This window comes from Cupressus sempervirens, chromosome 2 (genome assembly GCF_028749045.1).
Source record: "Cupressus sempervirens isolate cs-2001-9-10 chromosome 2, ASM2874904v1, whole genome shotgun sequence".
Classification (NCBI taxonomy): Eukaryota; Viridiplantae; Streptophyta; class Pinopsida; order Cupressales; family Cupressaceae; genus Cupressus; species Cupressus sempervirens.
The window spans coordinates 593602318-593629682 of NC_143119.1; the positions used below are offsets into that span (position 1 = coordinate 593602318).

The window sequence follows — 27365 nt, forward strand, 5'->3', positions numbered from 1 at the left end:
AAGATATGAACTAATCAATTGAAAAAATCGATGATCTAGTAGATAAAAGTAAATTTGATTGCACCTAGAATTAATGTAGGAGAAAAGAAGATTTGGGTATGAATTTTTTACTACCAAAACTCCAAAAATGCATATAACTAATAGTTTGAGATCTCGATCTTGGTATCTATTTACCCCTAAAATCTCACAATTTTTGTAGGGAACAAAATGTGTGAAACATTTTGTACCCAAAGTTTTCTAGTAATACAAATCATAGAGTAGTTGTCTTATTGTTGATATGGCATTAACATTTTGATAGCTGATTTTAGGATCTTTTGCAACTATATGAGAATTACATGTGTGTGTGGTTATATATGTTTTTGCCTTGGTCAACCCCTAATTTTTGTGATGCCCACCTCCATGGATAGCCAATACAACAAAGATAAAAGTGTGTAGCACTTGTGGATCTAGAGTATGTCAAAACTTGTTGAGTTAAAATGTATATAAATGCAATGTAAAGATCTTCCATATCATGATAGAGTGGAACCTGTGTGAAAATGCATTCAATGTGTGATTGAAATCTTGTAACAATTATATATTTTGAAGCATAAGAATGCAAATATGAATATCGTATGAAACCATACCAAATTCAGAGAGGAAGAGTGCAAGCCAATCATCAGTTATTAGTCTCATTGTCACCATCACAATCCTTTTGTAGCTTCATCTTGATCTTGAGAATATTTTTAATGCTTGAATGATTGATAGAAGATTGATGTACCCTTGATTAAAAAGAGTCCACTTAATGGAATGCCTTCAAACTGGGTCTCCAAAATTGCAATTCATATCATCTTACCAAAATGAAGTGCAAAGCTTTATTTTATACTAAACCAGGAGATAGAATTGAGAGAGTTGGCCATAAATCTTAATCCTCTACAAAATCACCAAGACAAGGAACTAATTTAAATTTGGGCTCAAAACTTGAGGTACAAAGTGCTTGAAATGTATTGTACCCCAGAACAAAATGTTTGAAATTTTGTTCCTCTCATTTTAAGCCCAAATATGGTTCCTATGAAACTAGAGGATGGCATATTAAAATCGTCAGCTAGTTTAGAGGTTAGGACACAATACCAAGGCCACAAATGCTAACATAGTTTCTAGGAGATGAAACACATTATTTGATTGGAGTTAAAAAAGAGGAGTTCACTTATAAATAAGGACTTACCTTGATTTCAAACAACATTGAAGGGATAGCAAACATATATTTAAATTTAGGTGCTCATTGAGTGTAATTGTTGAGAACTACTATGCAAGCTATATTTAAAACACACTAACATATGTGCTAAACAATCATGAAATTGTACATCACTTAGATGCTCGTAATTTATGATGGTACATTTATTCCCCACTTTAACAATATATAATACTGTATGCAATACAAGCTAAATTACAGAAATAATAAATGAATGTATATTCCAAAATTGTCAAAGAGAAGCCCTCATCTTGAAATACTTACAACAAAATATTAAGAACAAAATTCTGCAAAACCACTCAATCAGTTGAGAACCATAAATTACAGAGGAGATACTAAAAGAATGATGAAATATACGTGTAGCTATATGCCTCCTTATTTTGACTTGCTAATGTGGAAGGTGAAATAGGTTGTTAGGTTTACCACGATGAATTTTGATTGTAAGTTGCTGAAAAATGTTTTCAATGGGTCTTAAGATAAACTCAAAATATTTTATAAGACATTTGGATTTGGATTTATAAGAATTGGACTGTGATACTAGCATAACAAAAATAGTGTGAGAATTGAATCTCTCTAACTCAATGTATTGGTGATTGTGTAAAGAATACACAAAGGACAAAATAGACTACACGATCTAACCCAAAATAGAATCCATGATCTAACCCAGTAGAAAAGCTATGAGATCATAAAAACAAGAGAGACACCATGCTCACAACTTGCATTATGCTAATTGATTTATAGAAAAAGAAAAGGACAATAATAAAAAGGCTTGCAAGCTTTTTTATCCTCATCCTAATTCATTTCACTCAAAATAATTCTAATTTGTTAACATGTCGCTATGGCCAAAAGTATTTACCAGTGTTTCTCAAATATTATCTTTGACAATATGCAACAGACTGTGCTCCCACATTGGATGTCATATTCTTGATTTCTCTAGCAATAGTTGTTGATGTTTGATAGCTTCAATCAGATAAACCTATTATATATGTGTTCCTTATATTTGAGATATAATGTTATTGTTATATGAGAAAAATAAATATTATGTATATATATGATTAAATTTGTTAAGACATGGCTTATGAAGGGACATGTCTATTCATGGTTTATTCTCTATATATAAATCAAAGAGAAGGTTACATTTGGAACACAAATACCAATCAGGCAAGCAATCCTCAGAAAACTAACAATAATTATTTTTTATAAGTAAATGCACAACTTCTTTATCTCCATCTATAAATTGCAGGCTTATTCCCATAGGTCAAGACTTGTTATCCAAATGCGACATACATCTTGCCATATCCAAATTAAATGATTCCTCTCAGGTACTTATCTTTGTTCAAAAAATAATATATTGCAATATATTAGCAATGACAAAATTTGAGTTGTTATTCCCATATTATTGAAAGGAATTAACAATGAGAAGCCTTCATATATACCTTTTTAACCAATAGAATTTGTTTTTACAATATGAGATTTGTGAACACCATATCCAATGTATTGAAGGAACATCATATACTCCAAGCTCCTAGATTTTTTGTTGGTTTGATGAGTAGAAAAATTATTTCATGTGATCAAGCTTGGATCCAACATTCATGGTTTGATGAGTAGAAAAATTATTTCATGTGATCAAGCTTGGATCCAACATTCATACAAGTAGGAAAAAGAGTCAAATCCATATAGAGGTGGTTGAGTCAAGTTGTGCAATGAAAAAATCTATAAAAAGAAATTATCATAAAAAATTATTGAAAAAATGTTTTTGCTGGTGCATGCTAGCCAATCATGCTAAGATATGAATTCAAGTGGAAATTTGAATTTAAATTCTATGGTTAGATATTCAAAAAATATAACCCATATATTATTTCTTCTTTTTATGAGCATCTAAGTTATGGGATACACCAAGGATAACTATCAATCTATAATATTTGGTACCTAATTGAGATGGTTTTCTTAATCTACACACAATCTTTGGCCTCATAACCTTTTACCTATTAAAAAAAACGTTAGATACATCAAATTTCGGTTTTTCTTTTTTTTTAATCTCCCCTCACCTAATTTCTTTCAAAAAATAAGATCAACATGAATTCAAATTCGAACCTTGTGACCTAAACATGCACCATCAGCTCTTTGGAAATGAAATAAATAATAAGTAGTCTCTTTTCTCTAGATTTTGATTGGATTCCACTCTAATCAATGTGCTATGTACTACATCCCACTCTACAAATCACACAAATGCAATTTAAAAGAAAAATATCTCTAACAGAAAAAAGTGAGAAAACACGAAGAAAGAAATCATTCCTCTCGGTATATACTGGCAATAATAAAGCTATAGTCACCAAGCAAGGGTGGCAATCCATGGGACGGTAATACTTCAGTGATTATTTCTCAGCTTTATATAGCAAACTTATGATGCTCAATAAAGAGGACACTCTGAATCTTTAAACACAAATTAGTTTACATCATCAACAACACGAGAAACAAACACATACCCAGTTTATGCATACAGAGGAATCTTCCATGTTTTCCTCAAAGAATCATAATCCAAGAAAAATATAAATGATTCCTGCATAGTTCATCTACATGAGTGCGCCTTACAGAAGCCCACCCACAGAGAGAATTTGTAATGAGAAATTAAACAGAACAATCTCTTATTTCCACACTGGCACAATAGGATCAAGAAGAATTTCAGACCCAAATATATCCGGTCCCCTCGAGCCAGAGTTGCGTTCATTCTTACATCAGCTTGTAACTGATGCATGCATTTCTTGTCATATGCTTGTATCATACCTCAACTGAATCTCAAGTCAATGCAACCTTTTAGTCATTTTCAAGCTAGAGAAGGCTCACACTTAACTCACTATCGGCCAAAGGCTAATTGTGCAAGAGAATCAACCGGTGAGCTCAGATTGTAAGCCTTTGCATCCCTCCAAAATATTGTTCCTGCATGGATTAAAAACCAAAGAACAGAAATTAAATATAATACACAAGAATAGTGTCCATTCCTATGGTTGTAATTAACATCCTTGCTATATAGGCTTCTGTCCAATTAAGAAGGAACAAAGGACGAGACCCATTGAAAACAGAAGAGCGCAGGTGATTGCCGAAAAATATGTGCCACTGATGCCTCCACACCTGAAACATTTTCAGGGAGCTTAGTACATATTTACATTTTAACATCCCCAACTTTCATAAGCTCAAATATTATACTTTATATGCATTAAAATTGATTTATATTGAGTTATTAAAATTTCAATAGTAGTGCAAAAGAGTGTTTAAGGATGCCCAAATGTTGATTGTAATCTGAGAAACTTACATGTAAACAGAAAGAATATTTCCCCAACCATATAAAAAGGCTGCCCAAGATGAACCTGTGAACCTGCAAGGAAATGAAGACACCTTTAATCTTTTTATATTTTCTCAACATCTCAAGCATCATCCTGCGCCAAGAAAAGGGAAAAAGTACTTTGAAACTTCAACAACATGTATTAGAAGCACAAATACATAGGTCAGCTGTCAGATAACTGCAGAAATGTTGTGGTGGACTTCACAAGGAAATGGAGAACAGAAAGAAACGATTTTCAGAACAGAACTTCTATAAATTTAAAAACTCTTGCAAAAGGTATTGAAAACTTTGAAACTTCATGAAAACGGTATACTGAAAACTTGTGGAATACTCTGAAAACCAGGGATGATGGCTCTGAATGCAAACATTTTCCAGAAAGTTTCAGCCGTCTATTGAGGATACACATAATAATTGGGATGAGGAAACATTTTGGAAAACTGGAAGAAGCCTCCAGCCTACTGGAAGCGACTTCAGTCTTTCAAAGCTTACAAAATATATTAGTTGTGATTTTAAGACTGTTATTTCTCAAACATGAATATGAAATTTCACAGAAGTGACAAGATAATTACCACATAACATCACGAGTAAACAGGGCTCGTGGAACCAGAAGACCATTTCCAATCATTGCCAGCAACAATGAATAAACGGACAAACCTCGAATATTCTCTGGATTGAGATAGTTTGTCCACTGTTACATCAGAAATTAAGTCAAAATCATGATTTTTGATAAAAAAACACTAAGGTAATTTATGTGCCATTGGGCAAGAAAATGCAAACAGAAGCAATGCTGACCATTTGTGCTATAGGCATCCACATAAATAGCAGAGTAGCTGTCCACCCTGAAATTGATCCCACAAATTCCACTGCCTTCTTAGAGAGTTTTCCAGAACGAGCCTGTATGATTCATCCTCAGGATCTCAGTTCAAGTTCCAACGAAGGTTAAACTTAATCGAAGGTAGAAGACAGTGTAAATTAGTATTGCATCTAATTACTTTTTGCTAGAACAAATTTATAGCCAAAAAGGTTTCCAATGAAACTTCTCAACGAATAGTTTCAAGACGATCCTATGCAAGATTATTTTCTAAATAAGAAATCAATCATGCCATTAAGCATTGTCATAAAAGTCAGTATTTGGTGCACTAGTACATCATTCTGACATGTTAGCTCCTATAGATTTGCATAACAAGAAAAGAATATGAAACCAACCAGAATAACAGTTGTTAAAGCTGCCACAAATGATAAAATCCCGGGCAAAATACTCTGTGGAAGGTAAGGAACAAAAGTCGACCACATAACCTGGCATTCACAAACAGAATTGTTAAACAGCTGAAGAAATGGGGAATGTTAGTATCCACTCTAAAGTTTTTTAAATTTATTATTGGATTTTCTATCAATTGAATGTGTTTCTATCTAAGGGTTTTATAAGTGTAAATACTGAAGGAAGTTGACATAAAGAGGGAATAGTGAGTGAAAATGATTTTACCATGTCAAAGAAAAACAACTTTAAAATATGAGGCATAAATACCTGAGGGAGAACAGAAAGCCCTCCAACTGTAATAACATCTTCCCAAAACTTCCAAATACCAGCATTAAGGAGGTTGTAGTAATTGAGAAAATTCAATATTAACCCTGAACCAACAGCAACAGAAGTGGCAATGAATGGGGTGTAAGGCATGGCTCCACCTACTGCAAGCTGGACAATGACAGCATATATTGATATGACTCCCACTGCCTGAACAACCACAGCTCCAGTCTCCCTTTTCTTTGCGAAATATGAAAGCAAGGAGAGATTCCCCAACACTCCAGTTAGTTGCCCCTGCATTGCAACCAAATTCCTCTTGAGATGTTACATAAGCTATAACATTTCAAAATTGCCTCATTTTCAACATTTTGTTTTAGAATTTAACTGTATAACCAGCAGGCTTCCCATATGCACAACTTACATTAAAGAGAAATTTCTAAGCAACCAATTTCACTGCCTTCACATTACAAATCATTTTCTCCCTGTTAATTAACTTAAAATACAAATAAATTTCAGCTACAAATTGCTTAAAGTTTTAAACAACACACCATACAATGAGATTCTTTCTATATAATAAATTCAAAGATACTTCCAAAGACCCAGTTAGCCCCACATTAGTAAACAGTATTAACATGAATTTAAAAATCATATCAGGCTTGGCTGGCAAGCTTAAAGAAGACACTGCAATTAATGAAACTATTAATATATAGGCAGTATGTCTGCAAACTTGATCAACCAGATAAGGAAAAAGGGAATAGAAAACATCAATTCTCAGGGTATAAAAGCACCATCCAACTTCGGGGAGAATCAACTGAGCCCAGAAGACACTAGAACTTTAACATAGTGGTTTTCGATTATTGTATATGAATGCATGAGGTGAAAATTATGCCAGTCTACATATTGAACCCTGTCTACTCAATCAAAAAAGGACTTCGCAAACAGTACTGAGGATGTGCAGGCAACAATCTATGACATCCCGAAGTAAACAGATTGTAATTCTTCTGCACTATCATCATGTATCATAATGTACCTATGTCACAGCTGAAGATAGAGGTACTATGGAAAAAACAAGTGAAATTGCCGGAAAGCAAGAGCATATATCTCCTAATGGTGCTGGATGACTATACTCAAGAAAAGAAATAAGATAATTAATTTAGGCTTGTGCAGATCTTTTGGTGTAACTGTAGATTAAATGCTAAGGCTGGCTTTATTCCAGAGTTTCATCGCAAGGTCAAAACCCAAGGAATACATACTCCAAACTGATATATACAAAGTTAAGAAGTTGGTGTTCACACATGCAACAATGTAAAAGGAATTCCCAGGACTCCTTGAATTAAACCCTGGTAAACAGGAATAGCCGATCATAAGGTTGATTCAAATTTTAAAAGTAACTGCAAAAGAGTTATCTCATATGCAAAGTCTACTTGTGTACATGATTTTGTCCATGGCCCCTTTATAGACATGCTTTGTTTACTTGGATACTAGAATAGCAAAACAAACAAAAAAGCAATCTTGTTAACTATCTTCGTGTTAAGTTCATTAAGTTAATAAAATGCAAATTATATATATAATTCTTAGATATCCTACTTCTTGGAAAGGTTAAAGGGACTTTGGCTCATCAAGTGTATACAGGAAACCACTAAAATAACAGTCAAAACTTACCTACTAGTGTCTTTGCACTAACATGCACAAAAAGCAAATTTTTTAGGATTCTAGCTATAAGAGCCTTTCGTGTTTGTGACAAGGAAAATACAGATTCAAAAATCTGATATTTCTGATCTGGCTAAAGTTTTAAAATGAATATCCTTGTGGAACTCCCTACATTGGTGACACTCATTGCAATATTGGAATGAGGGTTAAGAAGCGTGGTGCTAACATCAAACAATCATTCAATGCCAAGCACCGCATTTGCTTAGGGAATGAGAAAGCCTGAGTCCTAGCAAAAGAGGGCAGTTAATGCAAGATGAAGTTGAGGGAAATGATTAAAGTTAACAAATACCCACAAAATCTCAATAGAGGTGAAAATTGAGATCTGAACTTCTCAGGGCAACCAAAAATAAACAAAGACACAACCTCTGTATTCTATAAATTTAAAAACTTGGTTTAAACCCCTCTTTCCGCTGAACTCTCACTTCCATCACCATCTCTCAAAAAATATTCTCTGAACCATTTCCTCCTCACCCCCTTCCTTCGCCTCCTTTTTATGGGGTCCTCCCGGGACATCTCTCTTTAATAAGTTCTTCCCACTCCTTTAAAAATCTCTCTTTCTAATCTACCCCTTCTCCTCTTGCCCATCAATTCTGTCATGTTATTATTGTTGTTTGTTAACCTTCACCCTTAATTTGGTCATTTTCTCTCTCCCCTTAATCTTAACCTGTCAGTGTTTCTTTCCCTGTCCCCCCCACCCCCCCACCCCCCCCCCCCCCCCCCCCCCACCAACTCTTTTCCAATGTGATGCAATACCCTTCTTTCCTATCCTTTCTTTGCTTTTTAGTATGTTTTACTTATTTCTCTTAAACGTTTTCTGCTGAGCCTATTCACCCATCATTCTTCCTCATCCTGATCATTCTGATGATGGATCAGGAGTTTGATCGAGACATTGACCTGAACAAAACTGAAAGCAAAGTTTTTTCCAGAAACAATTTACTCACTACAATATGAACAGATAGTAAAAATCTCATGTTTACTATTATTATTATTTTTCCTTAAATAACTACAGTGTCTCTCTTAAATGCAAACCAAAGGGAAACTTTTGAACAACCCAATTAATGACCTAGGTAAGAAATATAGATTCTCTAAGCAGGGAATCCTAAAAACACTTAAAAAGCATTGCTGACCATTTTTCGTCATTAATTTTTTTTTGAGAAAATCTAAATTTATACAGAATAACATAATTTAGGCCAAAATGGTCTGTGGCACTTATCATGTGTACTAATTCAAAACGTCTACTTGGTTAGAGGAGTGCTTATATAGAAATGTGTCTATCTGTTAAGATGATTGAATCTGAAACTAATTAGTTTTCATAATCTCTTCCCTAATTATAGGAAACCTAGATTCGACATTAAACATCAAAAGATAAACGGTTCCATACCAGCCATCCCACTGCAAGAAGTGCACTTCTGTTTCCAGACAATAGATTCTGAGCATTGAGGAGTATTTGGGGCAGTTGCAGAAGAAGAAAGGGTATAGTAGAGCAGCCTGCTATGGTAGATGTCAATGCATCCCATTGTTTATAAGATGGGCTCTCTCTATAATCCACGCCCACTGGCTCAATGTTCTCATTTACTATGCCCTACACACATTTACCAAAGCCATACAAATTTATTGGCAAATTGGAATCGAGAATGTTTTTAAAAGCACAAAATTATTGTCTACAGTTAATGAATCCACTCACCTCTCCTGCATTTGGAGCTGATGCCGCCGAAATCCGGTGAATGTAGTTCTTCCCAACATTAACAAAAGAACAGGATTTCAAATGTGGGCTTCTTTCATTATATGTCGAACTTATCCTTTGCCCAAAAATGGGCCTGGTAGGAATAAAATTGGAACCCGAAAAATTTCTACCCCCGTACTTGCTGAAGGAAGAAACTTGGGGTAAAATGAGCATAGAAGCCATTATTGCGACTGTGGCTTTCACTTTCAGTGGGTTGCGAAAGAATCAACCCCCTTATAAATTGAGTGAGAATATTTATATTATCAATGATGATCTGATATTTTACCGAGTGGCGTCCCTTGTCAATTGCGGTGTTATGGGACACGTAATACAAGAAGTAGGCATGCATGAGATCGTCGGTATTATATGGACCGTCCATTGCTCACGAGAGGAGAGCTTTGTTGGATGGATTCACAGAAACCTTTAAATATTTGCATATAAAATTAGGCGTGCATATGTAAGCTAGGGCTTCGGTATTAAGAAGGCTCAGATTTTTATGGAGATTCAACTTTCTCGTCTAGTCTCAACCTCATCACTTTTACATGAAAGGCTCAGATTTTGAGAAACATAAGGAAATGATTAATAGCCACCCATGTGCTATTAATTGTTATGGGTTTTAAAGATTAAATAATCACATCATATATTCTTATCTTCTCACTTGTTAAAACTACTAGGGCTGATAGGTAGGATATAATTTCAATTGATAAGACTACTAGGGTTGATAAGTTCACTTGTTAAAACTAAAGGGCTCTTGGTATGCAATGTGTGCATAAGTGAAGAAGATAATTAGTAAAATAATTGGTTTATTTTTCATAAATGTTTGGTTGCATGAAGTTAATTGATAGGACTATTTAGTAAATATTGTGAGTCAAGAAATATATTTTGTGTTACAATAGTTTTAACGGAGAAGTAATAGTTTCAAATTAACTATACATTAGATCTAATTTTGCTCTAAAGGAAAAACCTTTGAATCAAGAAGGTAGTGAGGCTTTTACCAATACACTCATGATGTGTTCGCACTAGGGATAAATGGAGAGTGGGTGCGATGGGGGAAAGAAATAGAGGTAAGGAGATAGACCTAGGAGACAGTGATAGAGATGGTGGGGGGGGGTGGGAGGAGAGAGAGAGAGAGAGAGAGAGAGAGAGAGAGATGAAAAAAGGAGATGGAGAGATAAAGAGAATTAAGAGTGATAAATATAGATGGAAGAGACAAATATATAGAGAATGAGAGAGAAGAAGAGATAGATAAAGATAGAGAAGGAGAGATAGAGAGATAGAGTAACAGAGTAAAGAAGAAAGACAAGAGAAGAGAGATGGATGGATAGAGGAGAAGTGTCCAGAGATAAAAGTTGAGAAAGGAAGCTATCTAGGAAGAGATGAAGATAGATGGAGAGATATAGAGATAGAGGGAGAGGGAGAGATAAAGAGGAGGTAGATAGAGAAATAAAGAATGAGGTATAAGTAGATATAAATAGAGATATAGGTGGTTATGTAGAGTGGTAGAGAGATAGAGATATAATGATATAAAGGGGGAGTAGAGATGGAGTGAGGGGGAGATATGATGTGTGTGTGTGTGTGTGTGTGTGTGTGTGTGTGTGTGTGTGTGAGAGAGAGAGAGAGAGAGTGAGGGGGTGGGCTAAAAACATTTAAATGCAAGGTAACCATTGTTGTAGGTAGAAAATATATTTTCTTTAAAAAATAAATTTGATAATATGAGCTTTGAAAACATAATATGATACATTTTGATAATTTGAAAACAAATCAGAGGAAATGATCAAGGAATTTGATAGAGGAGATATGTTATCAGCATTTCAGTACATACCAAAGGATCAGGTACTAGACATTCTAGCAAGTGTTTTAGGGTTCAAATCTCTTGATAGAGTAGCTTTGACAGGCTTTTGTAAATCTTCTAACAAAGTAGTCACTTACATGTGATGTGAAAATCCTTTAATCAAGGTCAAACTTAGCAATTTTGCGCCTTTAACAGGGCAGACCCCTCATAAGGTAGACCATCAGAAGTGATCAAACAGTGTAGCCTTAACAAGCAAAACTTTATTGTTGCAGTAGTGAAGATTTATTGGATGTCATCCCCACCATAGTTTTATCTTCACCTTGGAGGGTTTAGACTATGTTACCAAATCTGTGTGCTAATGTGTTATGTGTTTATGAGTTTTCATTCATGCAGTTAGAAGTTAGATCTAATGATATGTTGAAGTATATGGTTAATTTGATATGAGATAAATGTCCAATGAGGTTTTATGTGATGATATCAAATATGTTTCATGCTTAATGTGTGAAAAGTTTTATAGATCCTAATTCAATCCCCCTGACACCCCCCCCCCTTTAGTATCTCACTTCCCCTTTTAGATTTCCAACAGTACAAAGGCCAAAGGATAAGAATCTGATTGGAATTGAATGGGTATTCAAAAACAAGTTGAATGAGAAAGGTGAAGTCATAAGGAACAAAGCAAAATTGGTTTGCAAGGGATATGCACAAGAGGAAGGAATTGACTATGGAGAGACATTTTCCCCAGTTGCAAGATTGGAAGGAGTAAGAACATTGTTTGCATATGTTGGTTACAAAAGATTCAAGGTATATCAAATGGATGTCAAATCTACATTGTTGAATGGAATCTTGGAAGAGGAAGTCTACATTGAACAACCTGAAGGATTTCTTGAATCAAGAAAGAAGAACATGATATGTAAGTTACACAAAGCATAGTATTGTTTGAAACTATTGAAAGGATTTAATGGGAAACAAGATACCGAGAGGGGGGTGTATCAGAATATTAAACTTTTACTTGCAAAACCAAATTATTGATTTCACACCTAATTCGTCTTATATCTATCATCAAAATTATAATGTAAATAAAACATCACATCCATGAAAAGATTCAACACATAACACAAATGATTTGGTTACCCAAAAACACTTTGATATGAAGGTAAAATTGGGGTGGGGATGAAACCCAAAAATCTTCACTATTACAACAATAAAGTTAACCCATTAGGGTTACAATGTTTGAGCATAATAGATTATCTACCCTATGAGGGTCTACCCTGTTGAAAAATTTAAGACTATTAGATGTTACCCTGTTAAAGGATTTTACACTTACAATCAAGTAAGGACTCTATTAGGAGATTTACATATATTTGTTAGGATCACTAGGTTAAGAGATTTACCCTAACTCAATTTGTTAAAATTGATCTAGTACCTAACCCTTGGTTTTCTCTAAAAGTTGATTTCAGATCTCCTCTATTCAATGTCTCAATCTGATCTCTTAATTTGATATGTTTGTTATGTCCTTCACTACTTGGATTGCTCTGTCTGATCTCCTTTCAAACTTAGTCATTCTTTCTCTTTTTTTCTTTGTTTACTCCTTTACTTGTGCATTCACCCATTCATTACTCATCCATTCACACACTTACACACACGTATAATCCTAGGGTTAGAACCCTCTTGAAATAGATAATCTTCAAAAGTTTTGGATCATAATCGACGGTTCACAATTCATTCCTTTTGTCATTTCCCTTCTAATTTTCTGATTGATTGATCTTCTTTCCTTGGGATCATTACCATATGAAAAGATGTGTAAACTCCATCTTAACTATCTCTATAATCATTAAATGTTGTTTAGAATTCAGCCAAAAATGGTTTAATAGGTGTTTATAAAATTTCAAACTCATATGACAAAATTGGTTTTCTCGGCATCTTAATGTCCTGACTCTTAATCATAACTAACATTCATGTTGGCACCTAACTTCTACACAGTTGGTCTATTCTGTTCACTTAGCAAAAAATTATCTTACAATTTACTCAGTCTCAACTGTATAAGCTCAGCTTATATATGTGCTTGGTCTCAACTAGGGTGCTCGATAATCTCTAACTTGCTTGACATGTAATGCAAAATAAACAAGTCCTTATGCACTCAACCTTCACTAGATGACTTGGTCGCAACGATGACCGTCCATCCTTGCCTAGTAAATGACTAAGTGCTTGGACATTACTAGGCAACTTAGGCATAGAGATCAAAAATCTCCCCCTTTGACATTAGTGGCAAAAACACTTTGTCATGAATTATCATTCCATGCAATAATAGTCCCCCTAAGACTATAGATCTGCAATCTAATGAATCTTATGTTGTTCCATCTGATGTCTCTAACTTCTTATATTTCCCCTTGTTATTTTCCCCTTATTACTCTTATTTTTTCTCTATTTTCCTATATCTATTTCATTTATTTTCCCCCCTTGTGTTTATCACTTATGAATTGGGGTTTGTTGGGGCTATCTTATTTTTCTCAAAAAGATGAGACACATATTGTTCAGCGAAAAAAATATAGATCTATGATTGGAGGATTGCAATATCTAACTCACACAAGGGCGGATATAACAAATGCAGTTCGAATTGTTGCAAGATTCTAGGATGATCCTAGAGAAGCACATTATGAAGTAGTCAAAAGGATATTTAGATATCTAAAAGGAACATCAGAGTTTGGATTGTGGTATTATAGATATAATGATTTTATTCTAAGTGCTTATATTGATACTAATTGGGAAGACAGTATGGATGACATAAAAAGCACCAGTGGTGGAGCCCTCTTTCTTGGAGGAAGATTGGTCTCTTTGCTATGCAAGAAGAAGGTTTGTACATCACAAAGTATAATGGAAGCAAAATATGTTACAACAAAAAACAATTGCAATCAATTTGTTTGGACGAATCATACGTTGAAGGATATAAGGATAGAAATTAGTGAACCTATTGTCATACATTGTGACAACACAAGCACAATAAATATGTCTAAGAATCCAGTGTTGCATTCAAAGACAAGGCACATTTCTATTAAGTATCACATGTTGAGAGAGAAAGTTGTAGAAAAGGAAATTAGATTGGAGTATGTTAACACTAAAGAGCAGATTGTAGATATATTCACTAAGCCTCTTCCCAAAGAGACTTTTGAGTATTTGTGAGGTATGCTAGGGGTTATGCCCCTTCCTACATCAGAGTAAGTGATACAAGAGTGCATCAGTCCAAAGCACCATTGTTTGTCTGAATTGAATGTCGATGTTTCCTATATGGGGGAGTATCTGTGAAGGATAGAGTCATCTAGGACTCTTGTTGGATGTTATTTTGAATAGTGTCTTTGGACACTTGAGCTAGTAAGAATTAGTTGTTGTAGAGTTTGATGGTTGTCGAAACCTTTGACATTGATGTCAATGGGGGGGGGGGAGTTTGGCATGAAAATAATCATGAGGAAAACATCATGAGAAGATCACGAGGAAGAATAGCATGTTCGAAAGATGTACAACATGGAATGACAGTCTAACATAAATCACATTGAGGTATATCAATGGGGGAGAATGATTGATGAAGAGGATTTAAAAAGAAAGATGAGCAGTCTTTTGTTGGTATTCTTGAAACTAGATGTTTTTCATCTATGTTATCATCAATATCAAAGGGGGAGATTGTTGAGAGATTTTTGGAAGCATGAATGTTGATGATATTCCTATGGGGGAGTATTGTAGATATGTTACTATGATGATATATTACATTCATGACTGATTTTTTCATTGATGTCAACATAGCAATTTTCTGTGGTATCTGATAGAAGCATAGTGAAAAGATCAAGTTGGTACGGATGACTAGTTGAGTATTCTAACTATTCAAGGTTATGAGAGATACATCTAAGTATCTGTTATATGCAGTTGATGTTAGAAGAAGAAATGATAAGTCTGGATGAAGTTATGTAAGTTTTGGTGATGTTTTTTCTAAGATAGAGTTTAAAGAGGCATGTTCTAGTGAACTTGTTATATGTCTTAGTAGAGTTGTTATTCTGAGAATTGAGGTTGAGGATGCAAAGAAGACATGTTGGTGATGATGTGGCTAAGTTTTCTTATCATAATATTATGTGTATGGAAAGATATTCATGTTGCAAGGTAGAAGATTAATGTTATCTCTAAGTGTAACATGTTCTTAATGTGGTCCTATAATGATTAATTGAGAAGTTCTAATAGCCAACTCAGGAAATTGTTTTATGGACTCGGTATAAAGGAAGGACATTTTTCTTTATCATGATATGGATGTAAAGAATTTTTTAAGCGGCACAAGAGCAGAATGTGAAGTTGAGTAGAGCAGAGCAGAAGTGAAGGAAACTTCATTGCCAAGGTTTTGCTAAGTGATCCAAGGTTTGATATTTGAATCTGAGGTTCGTGACCTTATCTACAAGGTTTGAAAGTGATTGGTTTAGTTGAGAAAACAAATAAAAAGAGGAACATAATAGTAAATTAGTTGTCTAAGCAATGAGCTCTTCTTGTAGTTGAAATTGCATGTTTGGGCAGTGGGCTCATCTTGCATACATTGTACTACAACTCCTAACAGAGTTGGAATCTCCTAACATGGACTCATATGTACTAAATGTTGTAATAGAGTCCTAAAAAGGTCCATCTTCTAACAAGGAATATTTATATTGGTACATCATCTTGTGGGCATCATTCCCATTGGGGTTTTCCCTTTGATTAAGGGTTTCCCTAGTCAACAAATATTGTGTAATTGTCTATGTGCATCTTTGTATGGTTGCTATTTACTTTGGTTGAATGGTTAAGTTTGTTTAAATAAGATAAATGTTTTAATTGTTGGATAACTGATTCACCCCCCCACCTCTTAGTTATCTTGGTGGACTATTGTTTCTAACACTAAAGTGGTCTCCCTGATCTGTCATTTAGTAGATAATGCCCACTTCCACTTAGCATCAACCTTATTATATAATTTTTTTGGAATGCCATTTCCTATCTCTATAGGTGTAGTTTTAAATTATATCATAATTCCTATCATAGATTTTTCAAGTTTTTCCTAATCTTCTTTATTTAAGGAATCAAAATTTATGTCCTTGAATCCTATCAAGCTTTCTTGTTGATTAATTTCTTGTCATGCCTTATCTACAATTGTAGGAGGTGGTCTTGGCACAATTTGAAATTTTCTTAGATCATTAGACTTGGTCTCTTCATCATCTTCTTCCTCCTCTACTACAACTAATTTTCTCTTTGGCTTCTTATGAATGTTCTCCTTAGGTGAATTGGCATGTTTTCTCTCTTCTTGACTTTCTTTTGTTTTGATAGTAGGAGACTGGGTTGTCTTTGATCTCATTGTTATTTTTCTTTTATGCTCCTGAGGTGTAGCAACTTTCTATACACCTTTCCTAAGATTAAATTTTACTTTAGGATCAACAATTATCACTCTCTTTTGCTTGGTTGCCTTAGGCTCGGCAACAACTAGCTCTTTGTCTTTTCCTTCCTCAGATTTAACTATTTGTTCTGATCCTCCTTCTTCTTCTTCTTCACCTTCCTTTTCCTCAAGACTTTTCTTCTTCCTTTTCTTTTCTATCTTGGGCTCACTTGACACTACATTCATTTGATCCTTAATTGAGTCATATGTGCTGAATGGATTGACATTTGTATCAACATCCTCTAACAAAATTGTAAAGTCATTATTGTTGTGACTTCATCAACATTAAATTCATAAGGCATAGGTCTTAACCATGCAATTCTTAGTAGCAATGCCTATGCATAAATAAAATCTGTGTCTACCATAAAATATATCTCATCAACATATTTATCCACAACAAATTTGGGAATCCTTATTCAATTTTTCATTTTAGTTTTTAATTCCTCAAGTAGTTATCCATGATTTCTTCAAAATTCTCTCCCAACTAACTTATCAAGTCACTTATCTATTCCATAGCTGGCTTGCTCCTATCTCATACGATTGTACCAACTATAGGAAAATAATTATGCACATAAAAGAATATATAGAATAACAAAGATCCAAACTTACGCGATGTGTTCTTTGCTTTTCTTATTTCTCCTAGATTCTTTGTTAGTTGTTGCAGTTGCATCTTGGAAAGATCATAAGTATGATCCTTTTTGAAAATTGTGTAGCCTAGGTCTATTGCAACACATGGTACATTGTTCAATTTGCTAGACTAGAAGAATTTGTGTGCAATCACACATACTACGAATTCAATCATAGGATCATCAATCCCATCAATTGACATCCCTCTTCCATTCCACTTTGCTTTGGTTGATTTCTCAATCTCATTTCATGATGTGCTCCTTATGCTCTTTGGTCTATCCAAGGTAGGGTATCTAGTAACTTGGTGCATTATGGCCTTGTTAATTTTGATCAGTCATCCTTCTAACCATACCTTCATTTCATGAACACGGCTTAGGAAAATCTTTATCCAATCAACTTATTTCTTTTGGAAAAGCTAGGGCATGGGTAAGCCCTTTCTTATCTACAATCTTGTATTCATCCCTTAGTATTGTTGCATAACTTATCATAAGTTGCTCTTATCTTGAAATCTCCTATTTCTCCTATTTTTCACATGTAACAAGATCTTACATCCCGAACAGTCAAAACTCTAGGTGGAATTGATGACATAGTGCCAATACTATTTGTAATCTCCTCAAAATTCACAATGTTTTTGAAATTTGGTGGGGGACACTAGTCATTCCTCACAATTTGAGTGTTGCTCACTTTCAACATATCACTTGTTGATGCCATTTCAATCTAGGGTTTTTGAAAATAAACTCCTCTATGATAACTTCATAAAATAATTAAGTTGACACTGAAAGTAACACTTACTAACTTTATTAAATTCGTCAATGCTTCAATATTATTCACTTTCTTTGTCACTAAATTATCCTTGATCACCTTTGAATCACTTGAGAGCTCTAAAATCGCTTGGTGAATAAAATTGAATATTTGAATTCAATAAAATACCTTCAACTTGCCATTTAGGTCTACAATAAATGTTCTTGTACTTGGTAGGTGTATGATAGTTGTCTTGGTCTCCATGTTTACCTAGAAACACTTGATTATCGTTACCTTACTCAACCAATACCAATTCATTCAGTCAACACATCATCTCAATCATTGTATCTTCTTGGTTTGTACCACAATGCTCGATCAATACAAACTATATTACTAATGCTCAATACTCCATGTAGTAAATGATTCTCTTTCACTTTCCTCTCTATAGATTTGTTCTATATGCATCATTTCTTATGCAGATATGAACTTTTAGCATGATTTATATTAAGAACTAATGTTAGATATATCATTAAATATATAGTTCCTACATACCTTCTTCACTTAGTTATGGTGTGATCGCCTGATCCATTGGATTGGGCGATCTCAACTTTGCTTGATCCATTGCTTCCACTTCCACTATTTCTATCCATGTTTTCTTTACCTTTTTCATTTTCATTGTTTGGTGTAGGTGCTTTGGTTCTATAGTTTCTACTAACATGTCCAACTTTGAGACAACTAAAATAAACTAGTTCTCCCAACTAACTTATCAAGTCACTTATCTATTCCATAGCTGGCTTGCTCCTATCTCATACGATTGTACCAACTATAGGAAAATAATTATGCACATAAAAGAATATATAGACTAACAAAGATCCAAACTTACGTGATGTGTTCTTTGCTTTTCTTATTTCTCCTAGATTCTTTGTTAGTTGTTGCAGTTGCATCTTGGAAAGATCATAAGTATGATCCTTTTTGAAAATTGTGTGGCCTAGGTCTATTGCAACACATGGTACATTGTTCAATTTGCTAGACTAGAAGAATATACTACGAATTCAATCATAGGATCATCAATCCAATCAATTGACATCCCTCTTCCATTCCACTTTGCTTTGGTTGATTTCTCAATCTCATTTCATGATGTGCTCCTTATGCTCTTTGGTCTATCCAAGGTAGGGTATCTAGTAACTTGGCGCATTATGGCCTTGTTAATTTTGATCAGTCATCCTTCTAACCATACCTTCATTTCATGAACATGGCTTAGGACAATCTTTATGCAATCAACTTAATTTTTTTGGAAAAGCTAGGGCATGGGTAAGCCCTTTCTTATCTACAATCTTGTATTCATCCCTTAGTATTGTTGCATAACTTATCATAAGTTGCTCTTATCTTGAAATCTCCTATTTCTCCTATTTTTCACATGTAACAAGATCTTACATCCCGAACAGTCAAAACTCTAGGTGGAATTGATGACATAGTGCCAATACTATTTGTAATCTCCTCAAAATTCACAATTTTTTGAAATTTGGTGGGGGACACTAGTCATTCCTCACAATTTGAGTGTTGCTCACTTTCAACATATCACTTGTTGATGCCATTTCAATCTAGGGTTTTTGAAAATAAAATCTTCTATGATAACTTCATAGAACAATTAAGTTGACACTGAAAGTAACACTTACTACATTTATTAAATTTGTCGATGCTTCAATATGATTCACTTGCTTTGTCACTAAATTATCCTTGATCACATTTGAATCACTTGAGAGCTCTAAAATCGCGTGGTGAATAAAATTGAATATTTGAATTTGATAAAATACCTTCAACTTGCCATTTAGGTCTACAATAAATGTTCTTGTACTTGGTAGGTGTATGATAGTTGTCTTGGTCTCCATGTTTACCTACAAACACTTGATTATCGTTACCTTACTCAGCCAATACCAATTCATTCAGTCAACACATCATCTCAATCATTGTATCTTCTTGGTTTGTACTACAATGCTCGATCGATACAGACTGTATTACTGATGCTCAATACTCCATGTAGTAAATGATTCTCTTTCACTTTCCTCTCTATAGATTTGTTCTGTATGCATCATTTCTTATGCAGATATGAACTTTTAGCACAATTTATATTAAGAACTAATGTTAGATATATCATTAAATATATAGTTCCTACATACCTTCTTCACTTAGCTATGGTGTGATCACCTGATCTATTGGATTGGGCAATCTCAGCTTTGCTTGATCCATTGCTTCCACTTCCACTATTTCTATCCATGTTTTCTTTACCTCAACCTTTTCTTTACCTTTTTCATTTTCATTGTTTGGTGTAGGTGCTTTGGTTCTACATTTTCTACTAACATGTCCAACTTTGAGACAACTAAAATAAACTAGTTCTCCATTCAGCCATTTCTTGTAATTTCTTTTGAAATGTGTCTTAATGCAATTCTTTGGAATGTGCCCATGCTCTCCATAAAAATGAAAATTATACCATGTATTGTAGTCACAATTGTGAGAGTTACCTTTTCTTGTTGCATGTGCTTGTTTTTTTAGATGTCTAGTTAGATTTTGTCTTGGATTTGCACTCATGAGCTCTATGTCCATATTTCTAAAAATTATAGCAATGTCCTTCAAATCTAGATGTAGTAGGTGAATCACTTTTCTTTGATCTACATTCATATGCTTGGTGTCCTACCTTTTAGCAATTAAAGAAATTACCAATAGACTTAGGTTTAGAAGTTTTCATACCATTCTTGCTTCTACAAATGTTGGTTGTGTGTCCTAATGACATGTAGGCTTTCCTTTGGTTTTTGCATTACTTTGTTCTCCACTATTTGATGATTCTCCTTCTTTAGTAGATGAAAAGTGCTTTTTTTATCCTACTCCAAAAGTATCTCTTGTTGATCTAGGTGATCTCATTAGTTCTTCAAAGTATTTGATAGCTTCACTTAGTTTATTAATTCTTTCTAGAAGTTCCTTTTATGTCCTCAACTCATTTCTTAATTCCCTAGTTTGTGACCTTAAACTTGTGATCTCCATGTCTTTCCTGTATGTTTCTTGAGTTTTAATTATCAACTAATTCATCATATCCAATTGATTGTTTGTGAGCTTTTTTACTTCAAATGATATTTCTTCAAGTTTGATTGTTATTTGTCTTTTATCTTCATCGGCCATTATATTTTCTTCTTATGCTTTCTTCTTTTTCTCTTTCACTTCACATAGTCTTATTGATTGAGTTTCATGTTCTCTCTTGAGTTTTTTAACCTCTTTTCTCAAAATGTTGTTCTTCTCTAGTAGTTCTGCTATTGCTGCATTACTGTCATCAATCTTTCACTGTCAAAAAGTCCTTCTATATCAATTTCCTTGTATTGTGTGTCATTTTGCTAAATTTCCAATTCTTTCCTTTTCTTCAAGGATTTTCTTAACTCTTCTCTCACTCCTTCAAATTGTTGCAATATGATCTAGATTTCAATCATGAGGTTCTCAATGACTTTTCCCATCAAGTATTCATTCATCTCCAAGATTTGATCCTCTCAAGTTGTTAGACTCCTTCCAAGAGAACTTAGCTCTGATACCAATTGTTGGAATCTTAAACTTTTACTTGCAAAAAGAAACTACTAATTTCACACCTAATTCATCTCATATCTATCATAAAAATTGCAATGTTGAAATGTAAATAAAACATTACATCCATGAAAAGATTCAATACATGACACAAATGATTTGGTTACCTAGAAACACTTTAATGCGAAGGTAAAACTAGGGTGGGGATGAAACCCACAACTATTCATTGTTGCAACAATAAAGTTAACATGTTAGGGTTACAATGTTTGATCATAATAGATGATCTACCCTGTTAGGGGTCTACACCATTAAAAGCTTTAAGACTATTAGGTACTACCATTTTAAAGGGTTTTACACTTACAATCAAGTAAGAACTTTGTTAGGAGATTTACATAGATCTATTTGGATCACTCAGTTAAGAGATTTAGCTTGACTCAATCTGTTAAAACCAATTCAGTACTTGACCCTCTATTTTCTTTGAAATCTAATTTTGAATCTCCTCTATTCAATGTCTCAATCTGATCTCCTAATTTGATATCTTTGTTCTATCCTTCACTACTTAGATTGCTCTATCTGATCTCCTTTTAGACTTAGTCATTCTTCCTCTATTCTATCTTTTTTTGCTCCTTCACTTGCACATTCACCCATTCATTACTCATCCATTGACACACTTACACACACTTATGATCCTAGGGTTACCCCCTTTAAATAGATGATCTTTGAAAGTTCTGAATCATAATCAATAGTTCACAATTCATTTCCTTTGTCGCTTCCCTTCTAATTTTTTGATTGGTTGATATTCTTTCCTCAAGATCATTAACATCTATAAAGATGCATAAACTCCATCTTAAATGTCTCTACAATCATTAAATTTTGTTTAGAAGTCATCCAAAAATGGTTTACATAGGTCTCTGTGCTCATATGACAAAACTGGTTTTCTTGGCATATAAATGTTTTGATACTCGATCATAGCTAACATTCATGATGACACTCAACTTCTATACACTTGATCTATTATGTTCACTCAAAAAAAACTATCTTATAATTTACTCAGTCTCAACTATATAAGCTCAATTTATATATGTGCTCGATCTCAACTAGGGTGCTCGATAATCTCTAACTTGCTTGACATGTAATGCAAAATAAATAAGTCCTTATGTACTTAGCCTTTACTAGATGACTCGGTCGTAGTGATGATGATGCATCCTTTCTTAGTAAATGACTAAGTGTTTGGACACTATTAGGCAACTTAGGTGTAGAGATCAATAGAAACAAGCTCCTAGAGCATGATATCAAAGATTACAAGCATATTTGGTAAAAATTGGTTTTGCAAGAACTATTGATGATAGAAATCTATATATGAAAAGTGAATATGAGAATAGGATATTTAATCTAAACTATTTGTTGATGATATCATATTTGGAGGACAAGATCTAATGTGAAAATCATTTTCTAATGAAATGAAGAAAAAAATTGAGATGTCAATGTTTGGAGTGTAATGCCCTACCCAGAGATCCTTGGAACAAAAATTCAATACAAGTCAAGATAAAAAATAAATTTAAACAAGTATGGATGCACATGAAAATCAATATACAAGGATCACAAAGATCGCAATAGAATACTTAACCATAATCCTGACAACCAATAAATCTCCAAATGCCACTACCAAACCGACACAGTCAAATAGAAAATGAAATACAAAGATGAAAAGAAAACTTAAAATCTCAAATTTGTCAAAGCATTGAAATTCAAGCAATCCCAAAGGGTACTCAAAAAACCAAAAAGTGTTTTCTAGAAAACAATGGAGATACCTCTTGTTTTCCATGTGAGAAAACACAAGGAATAGTTTTGTAAGAGGAATTGTACCAAGCTACATGAGAAACTACTCTGTTGCACAAAGGAATGCCTAGGCCAACCACCAAACCCATAGAACTAGTGTCAAGGCTCGTGTGAGGAAGTACCAAGAGCCACGTGAGGGAGTACAATGAACCCTGTGAGGAAATGCCAAGTCTCACGTAAGAGAAAGTATAATCTTGCATGAGGATTTGCATCGGCAAGCAACATAAAAACCAAAAAAGAAGATGGGAAAAACAAGCCTCCACACCGAGGAGTACCTGATCCATAAATCAAGGCATGGGTACTTGAACACAAAAATTGCAAGATAGAAACTACATCTAACCATCTAAAACATAGCAAGAAAGGAAATGTACTGAAAGAAACATCACAATAAATGAACATAACAAAAATCATGCATGGTTCCTCCCAACCATAATAGCATCATGAGACCTCAAAGGTCCTAGGTGTCCCCCTTATGTAACATCCCAAACTACTGACCAGATCGTCAGAGCTATCTTATGAGGGTGTCACTACTAAAACATAATAACACCATAAGAACAAGGAAATGTAACATGCTAACAAGTAAAGCATTAGATATTCGAACTAATCAAAACTCATCATCTAATCATATGCTAAACATAATAATACAAGAATACGTATAATAAACCAACATCATCTAAAAATGATATCCATACATTCCAATGAAAGCATAAATCAAAAGGAAGCATACTCTAGAATCTCAAGTGAAACATCAAGCACTGGTCACACTAGTATAATAGATTGTCTCTGTACACTAGTCCTTAGCAGTGGCAAAGATAGTTATGCCTCCCAACCATGTGGAACCTGTAGGTCCACTCCCACCATGCTAATGGAGATAATGATCCAACCACAAAGACACATAAAATAGACATCCATGGATAACACTCATGTGAGACAGCAAAGATGATTGAAGCCAAGAGCATGAGACAATGCAAGTACAACAGGTCTTGGTCAAACACTCTATGGGTAACTATGTAGTGACTCTGTTGGAGAGTTGGTAACTTAGAATCACCCAAGTTGTAACACAAGAACAACCATTCTCCTCAGTACACCCTCAAGAGGCTAAAGTGATATAGAATAACTAATAGTTCTCCTTGACACCACCCTTGGGATGTTGACCATAATTTCTTATCTTATTTAATTTTCTATGAATTAATTAAGTTATCACTTATTAGAAACTTCTACACATACACCATGTCAAGGACATGACATAGGTTATGAGAGAAGCCCCTCCATTGCCTTACCCTACATACCCATGCTCATCACATGATGAGTGCCCATAGGCATGCATATTCCCAACCCAATCCCAAATGAACATAACTCCACTGAAATACAAACGAGAGATCGAGCCTTGCAAGTCACTCAATAAATGCACTTGCATATTCTCATGTGTGGTGCACCACCATCACGAAGATCATAAAACAAAGGATAGATGAGAACATAAGAAAAATAACACTCAATCAAAAACAAGCTTGGGAGGATGAATGTGACATGCATCCCAATGCAACATAAAAGTGCAACAATGATCTAACTAACATCCTATGATCCATGTCCATGATTAACAACATGCCAAGATAACCCAAGAAAACTAGGCAACACATACATCGAGGTAAAAACCCCAAAACTTGAAAACTTTGAAAATAAAATCCATTTGGTCTTAGGGCATAAAAGCCACAAAAATCCAATAAAATTTGGGTTCAAACATTGTATGCAAAACCAACTAGCATAATAATGTGAAACCCCAAACCCTCATCCCAAAAAACAAGGAAAAATGTTCATACCCAACCAACTAGGCAGAACCAGTAAACAAAAATGGAGGGGAACACTAGTTCTCAGCCTCCTAACCAATAGCTACCAGAAAAATAACTAGAAATGAAGCTAAAACACAAAAAAAAGGGACAAATAGAAAACAGCTGGATAAAATAAATATCCTACAGAAGCTGCCAAAAACTATGACAAAACAAGGTATCCTTGAGTTGGATTGAATTAGACCAATCTTGCAAAGATCCCACACTCGTAGCTCTCACAACAAATAGAAAATAAATCCTGTAGAAAAGGATTTTGGAAAAAAGCTCTCAAATTCTTATTTTCCAAAAGTGAGAAGTGAGGAATTAATTTCATCTTTCCATACTTATTCAATTTTCAAGTGAAAAATCAATTAGGGAAAATAACTAGAAGGACTAGCTAGATCCTGAGTCAACCCAAATGAAAACAAGCTATACTAGAATTCATCTAAGGCAAAGTTGTCAGAAGTTAAAAATCAAATCAATTAAATCCTGAAAACCCCAAAATCACAGAATTTCCTTAACAGCCTTCGCGACAATGCAAACCTCTAAATGCATGGACACACTCACAGGTCTAGTCACATAATGCAAATTATTCCAAATTAAATCAAATCATCGAAAGGATTAATTTAAATAGTTAAAGATACGTCGACCATATAGGGATGACATTCGTAAAATATGAATAGTTAAATCACTAAATCAATGTGCCACTGCTAAGGATATAAATCATGCACACTAAAACACATGATCAATTGCAATTGCATATAATAACATAGCCAAAGAAATAAATGCATTAAATAACCTAATTTAATCATTTATTCAAATACACTGAAATAATCCATTTACATCACTCACATTCGCATAAAGCATAACAAAGCAAGAATGAAGTAAATCATCATAGCATTTAATCCAAAAAATAACATAATCAAGGATATGTCCAAATAATGGATAACCGGGTATCATCATAAAACATATTGTCATCTCAAAATGGCATCAACATGCAAATATGATCAATTGAACAACATAGTAGTAAAACATCTATGATATCGAAATCAAAGTACAACATATGACCATTAGGTCATCTTAACTATAAAATAACATGAGTAACAAGTATCTCTTTGATCAAAATATAACAAGGTATATAATGAAGCATGAGAGGCACTACATCCTCCCCCACTAGGAATAAACTTACTCCTAGAAGTTTTCAAAAATATAGGGGTACAAATCTCTCAACTGTGTAGCATCTTCCCAAGTAGGAGAAGTCTCATCGCTCAAATCCCACTAGACCCTTACCTGCTCTATGTCTTGACCTCTCAAGATCAATCTCCAATGTTGAAGGATAAGAATGGGCTCCAAAGAAATTTTATCATGCTCCACCTACAAGGCATCCCAATCAAGAACATGAGTCACGTCAGGAATATACTATCTCAAAATAGAAACATGGAAAACATCATGGATGCATGATAGGCTAGATGGAAACACTAGTTGATAAGCAACAAGAATGATCCTCTCGAGGATATCAACCTATTTGATAAAACATGATGCCAACTTAGAGCCTTTCCCATAATGGGTAGGGCTTTTCATCAGATACACTCTCAAAAATACCCTCTCACCAACAGAAAAGAGACGATCCAACCTATGGGCATCTACATACTTCTTCTGCCTATCCTGGGTAGTAACCAAATGCACTTTAATATGAACAACCTATTGCTCCAAAGCATCTTTGGACCTAGAAGAACTTGATCCTCTAAATAATCCCAACTCAAAGGGATACGACATAGTCTACTGTACAAGGCCAGAAAAGGTGACATGCTAAGAGAACTGTGCTACCCATTGTTATATGAAAACTTTAAAAGGTATAAATAATCCTCCCACTTCACATGTTTGTCCATAATATACATGTAAATCATATCTTCTAGACCCTAGTTCACTCTCTCTGTCTGACCATTGATCTCTAGGTGATAAGCTAAACTAAAATTGAGCTATGCACCCAAAGCATGTTGGAGAGACATCCACAATGTTGAAGTAAACACT

At 34.3% G+C, this 27365-nt stretch overlaps 1 protein-coding gene across 1 annotated transcript; it reads right to left on the reverse strand.

Moving 5' to 3' along the window:
- Positions 1-3635: 3635 nt before the first annotated feature.
- Positions 3636-9734, reverse strand: LOC149574799 (maltose excess protein 1-like, chloroplastic). Its single transcript, XM_089814627.1, has 9 exons — positions 9485-9734; positions 9182-9382; positions 6094-6384; positions 5775-5864; positions 5361-5462; positions 5138-5256; positions 4539-4601; positions 4296-4357; positions 3636-4165 (listed from the first exon to the last, which is right to left on the reverse strand). Exons 1-9 carry the CDS (start codon positions 9704-9706, stop codon positions 4083-4085), a joined length of 1233 nt encoding a protein of 410 aa, XP_089670753.1. The 5' UTR covers positions 9707-9734; the 3' UTR covers positions 3636-4082.
- Positions 9735-27365: the final 17631 nt, after the last annotated feature.

Coding starts and splice junctions, on each gene's coding strand:
- LOC149574799 (XM_089814627.1), bottom strand. CDS start 9,706: ATGGCTTCTATGCTCATTTTACCCCAAGTTTCTTCCTTCAGCAAGTAC. Junction 6,385..9,181: donor TTCTTGCAGTGGGATGGCTG/GTATGGAACCGT, acceptor GTTGCAATGCAG/GGGCAACTAACTGGAGTGTT. Junction 5,463..5,774: donor CTTTAACAACTGTTATTCTG/GTTGGTTTCATA, acceptor TGAATCATACAG/GCTCGTTCTGGAAAACTCTC.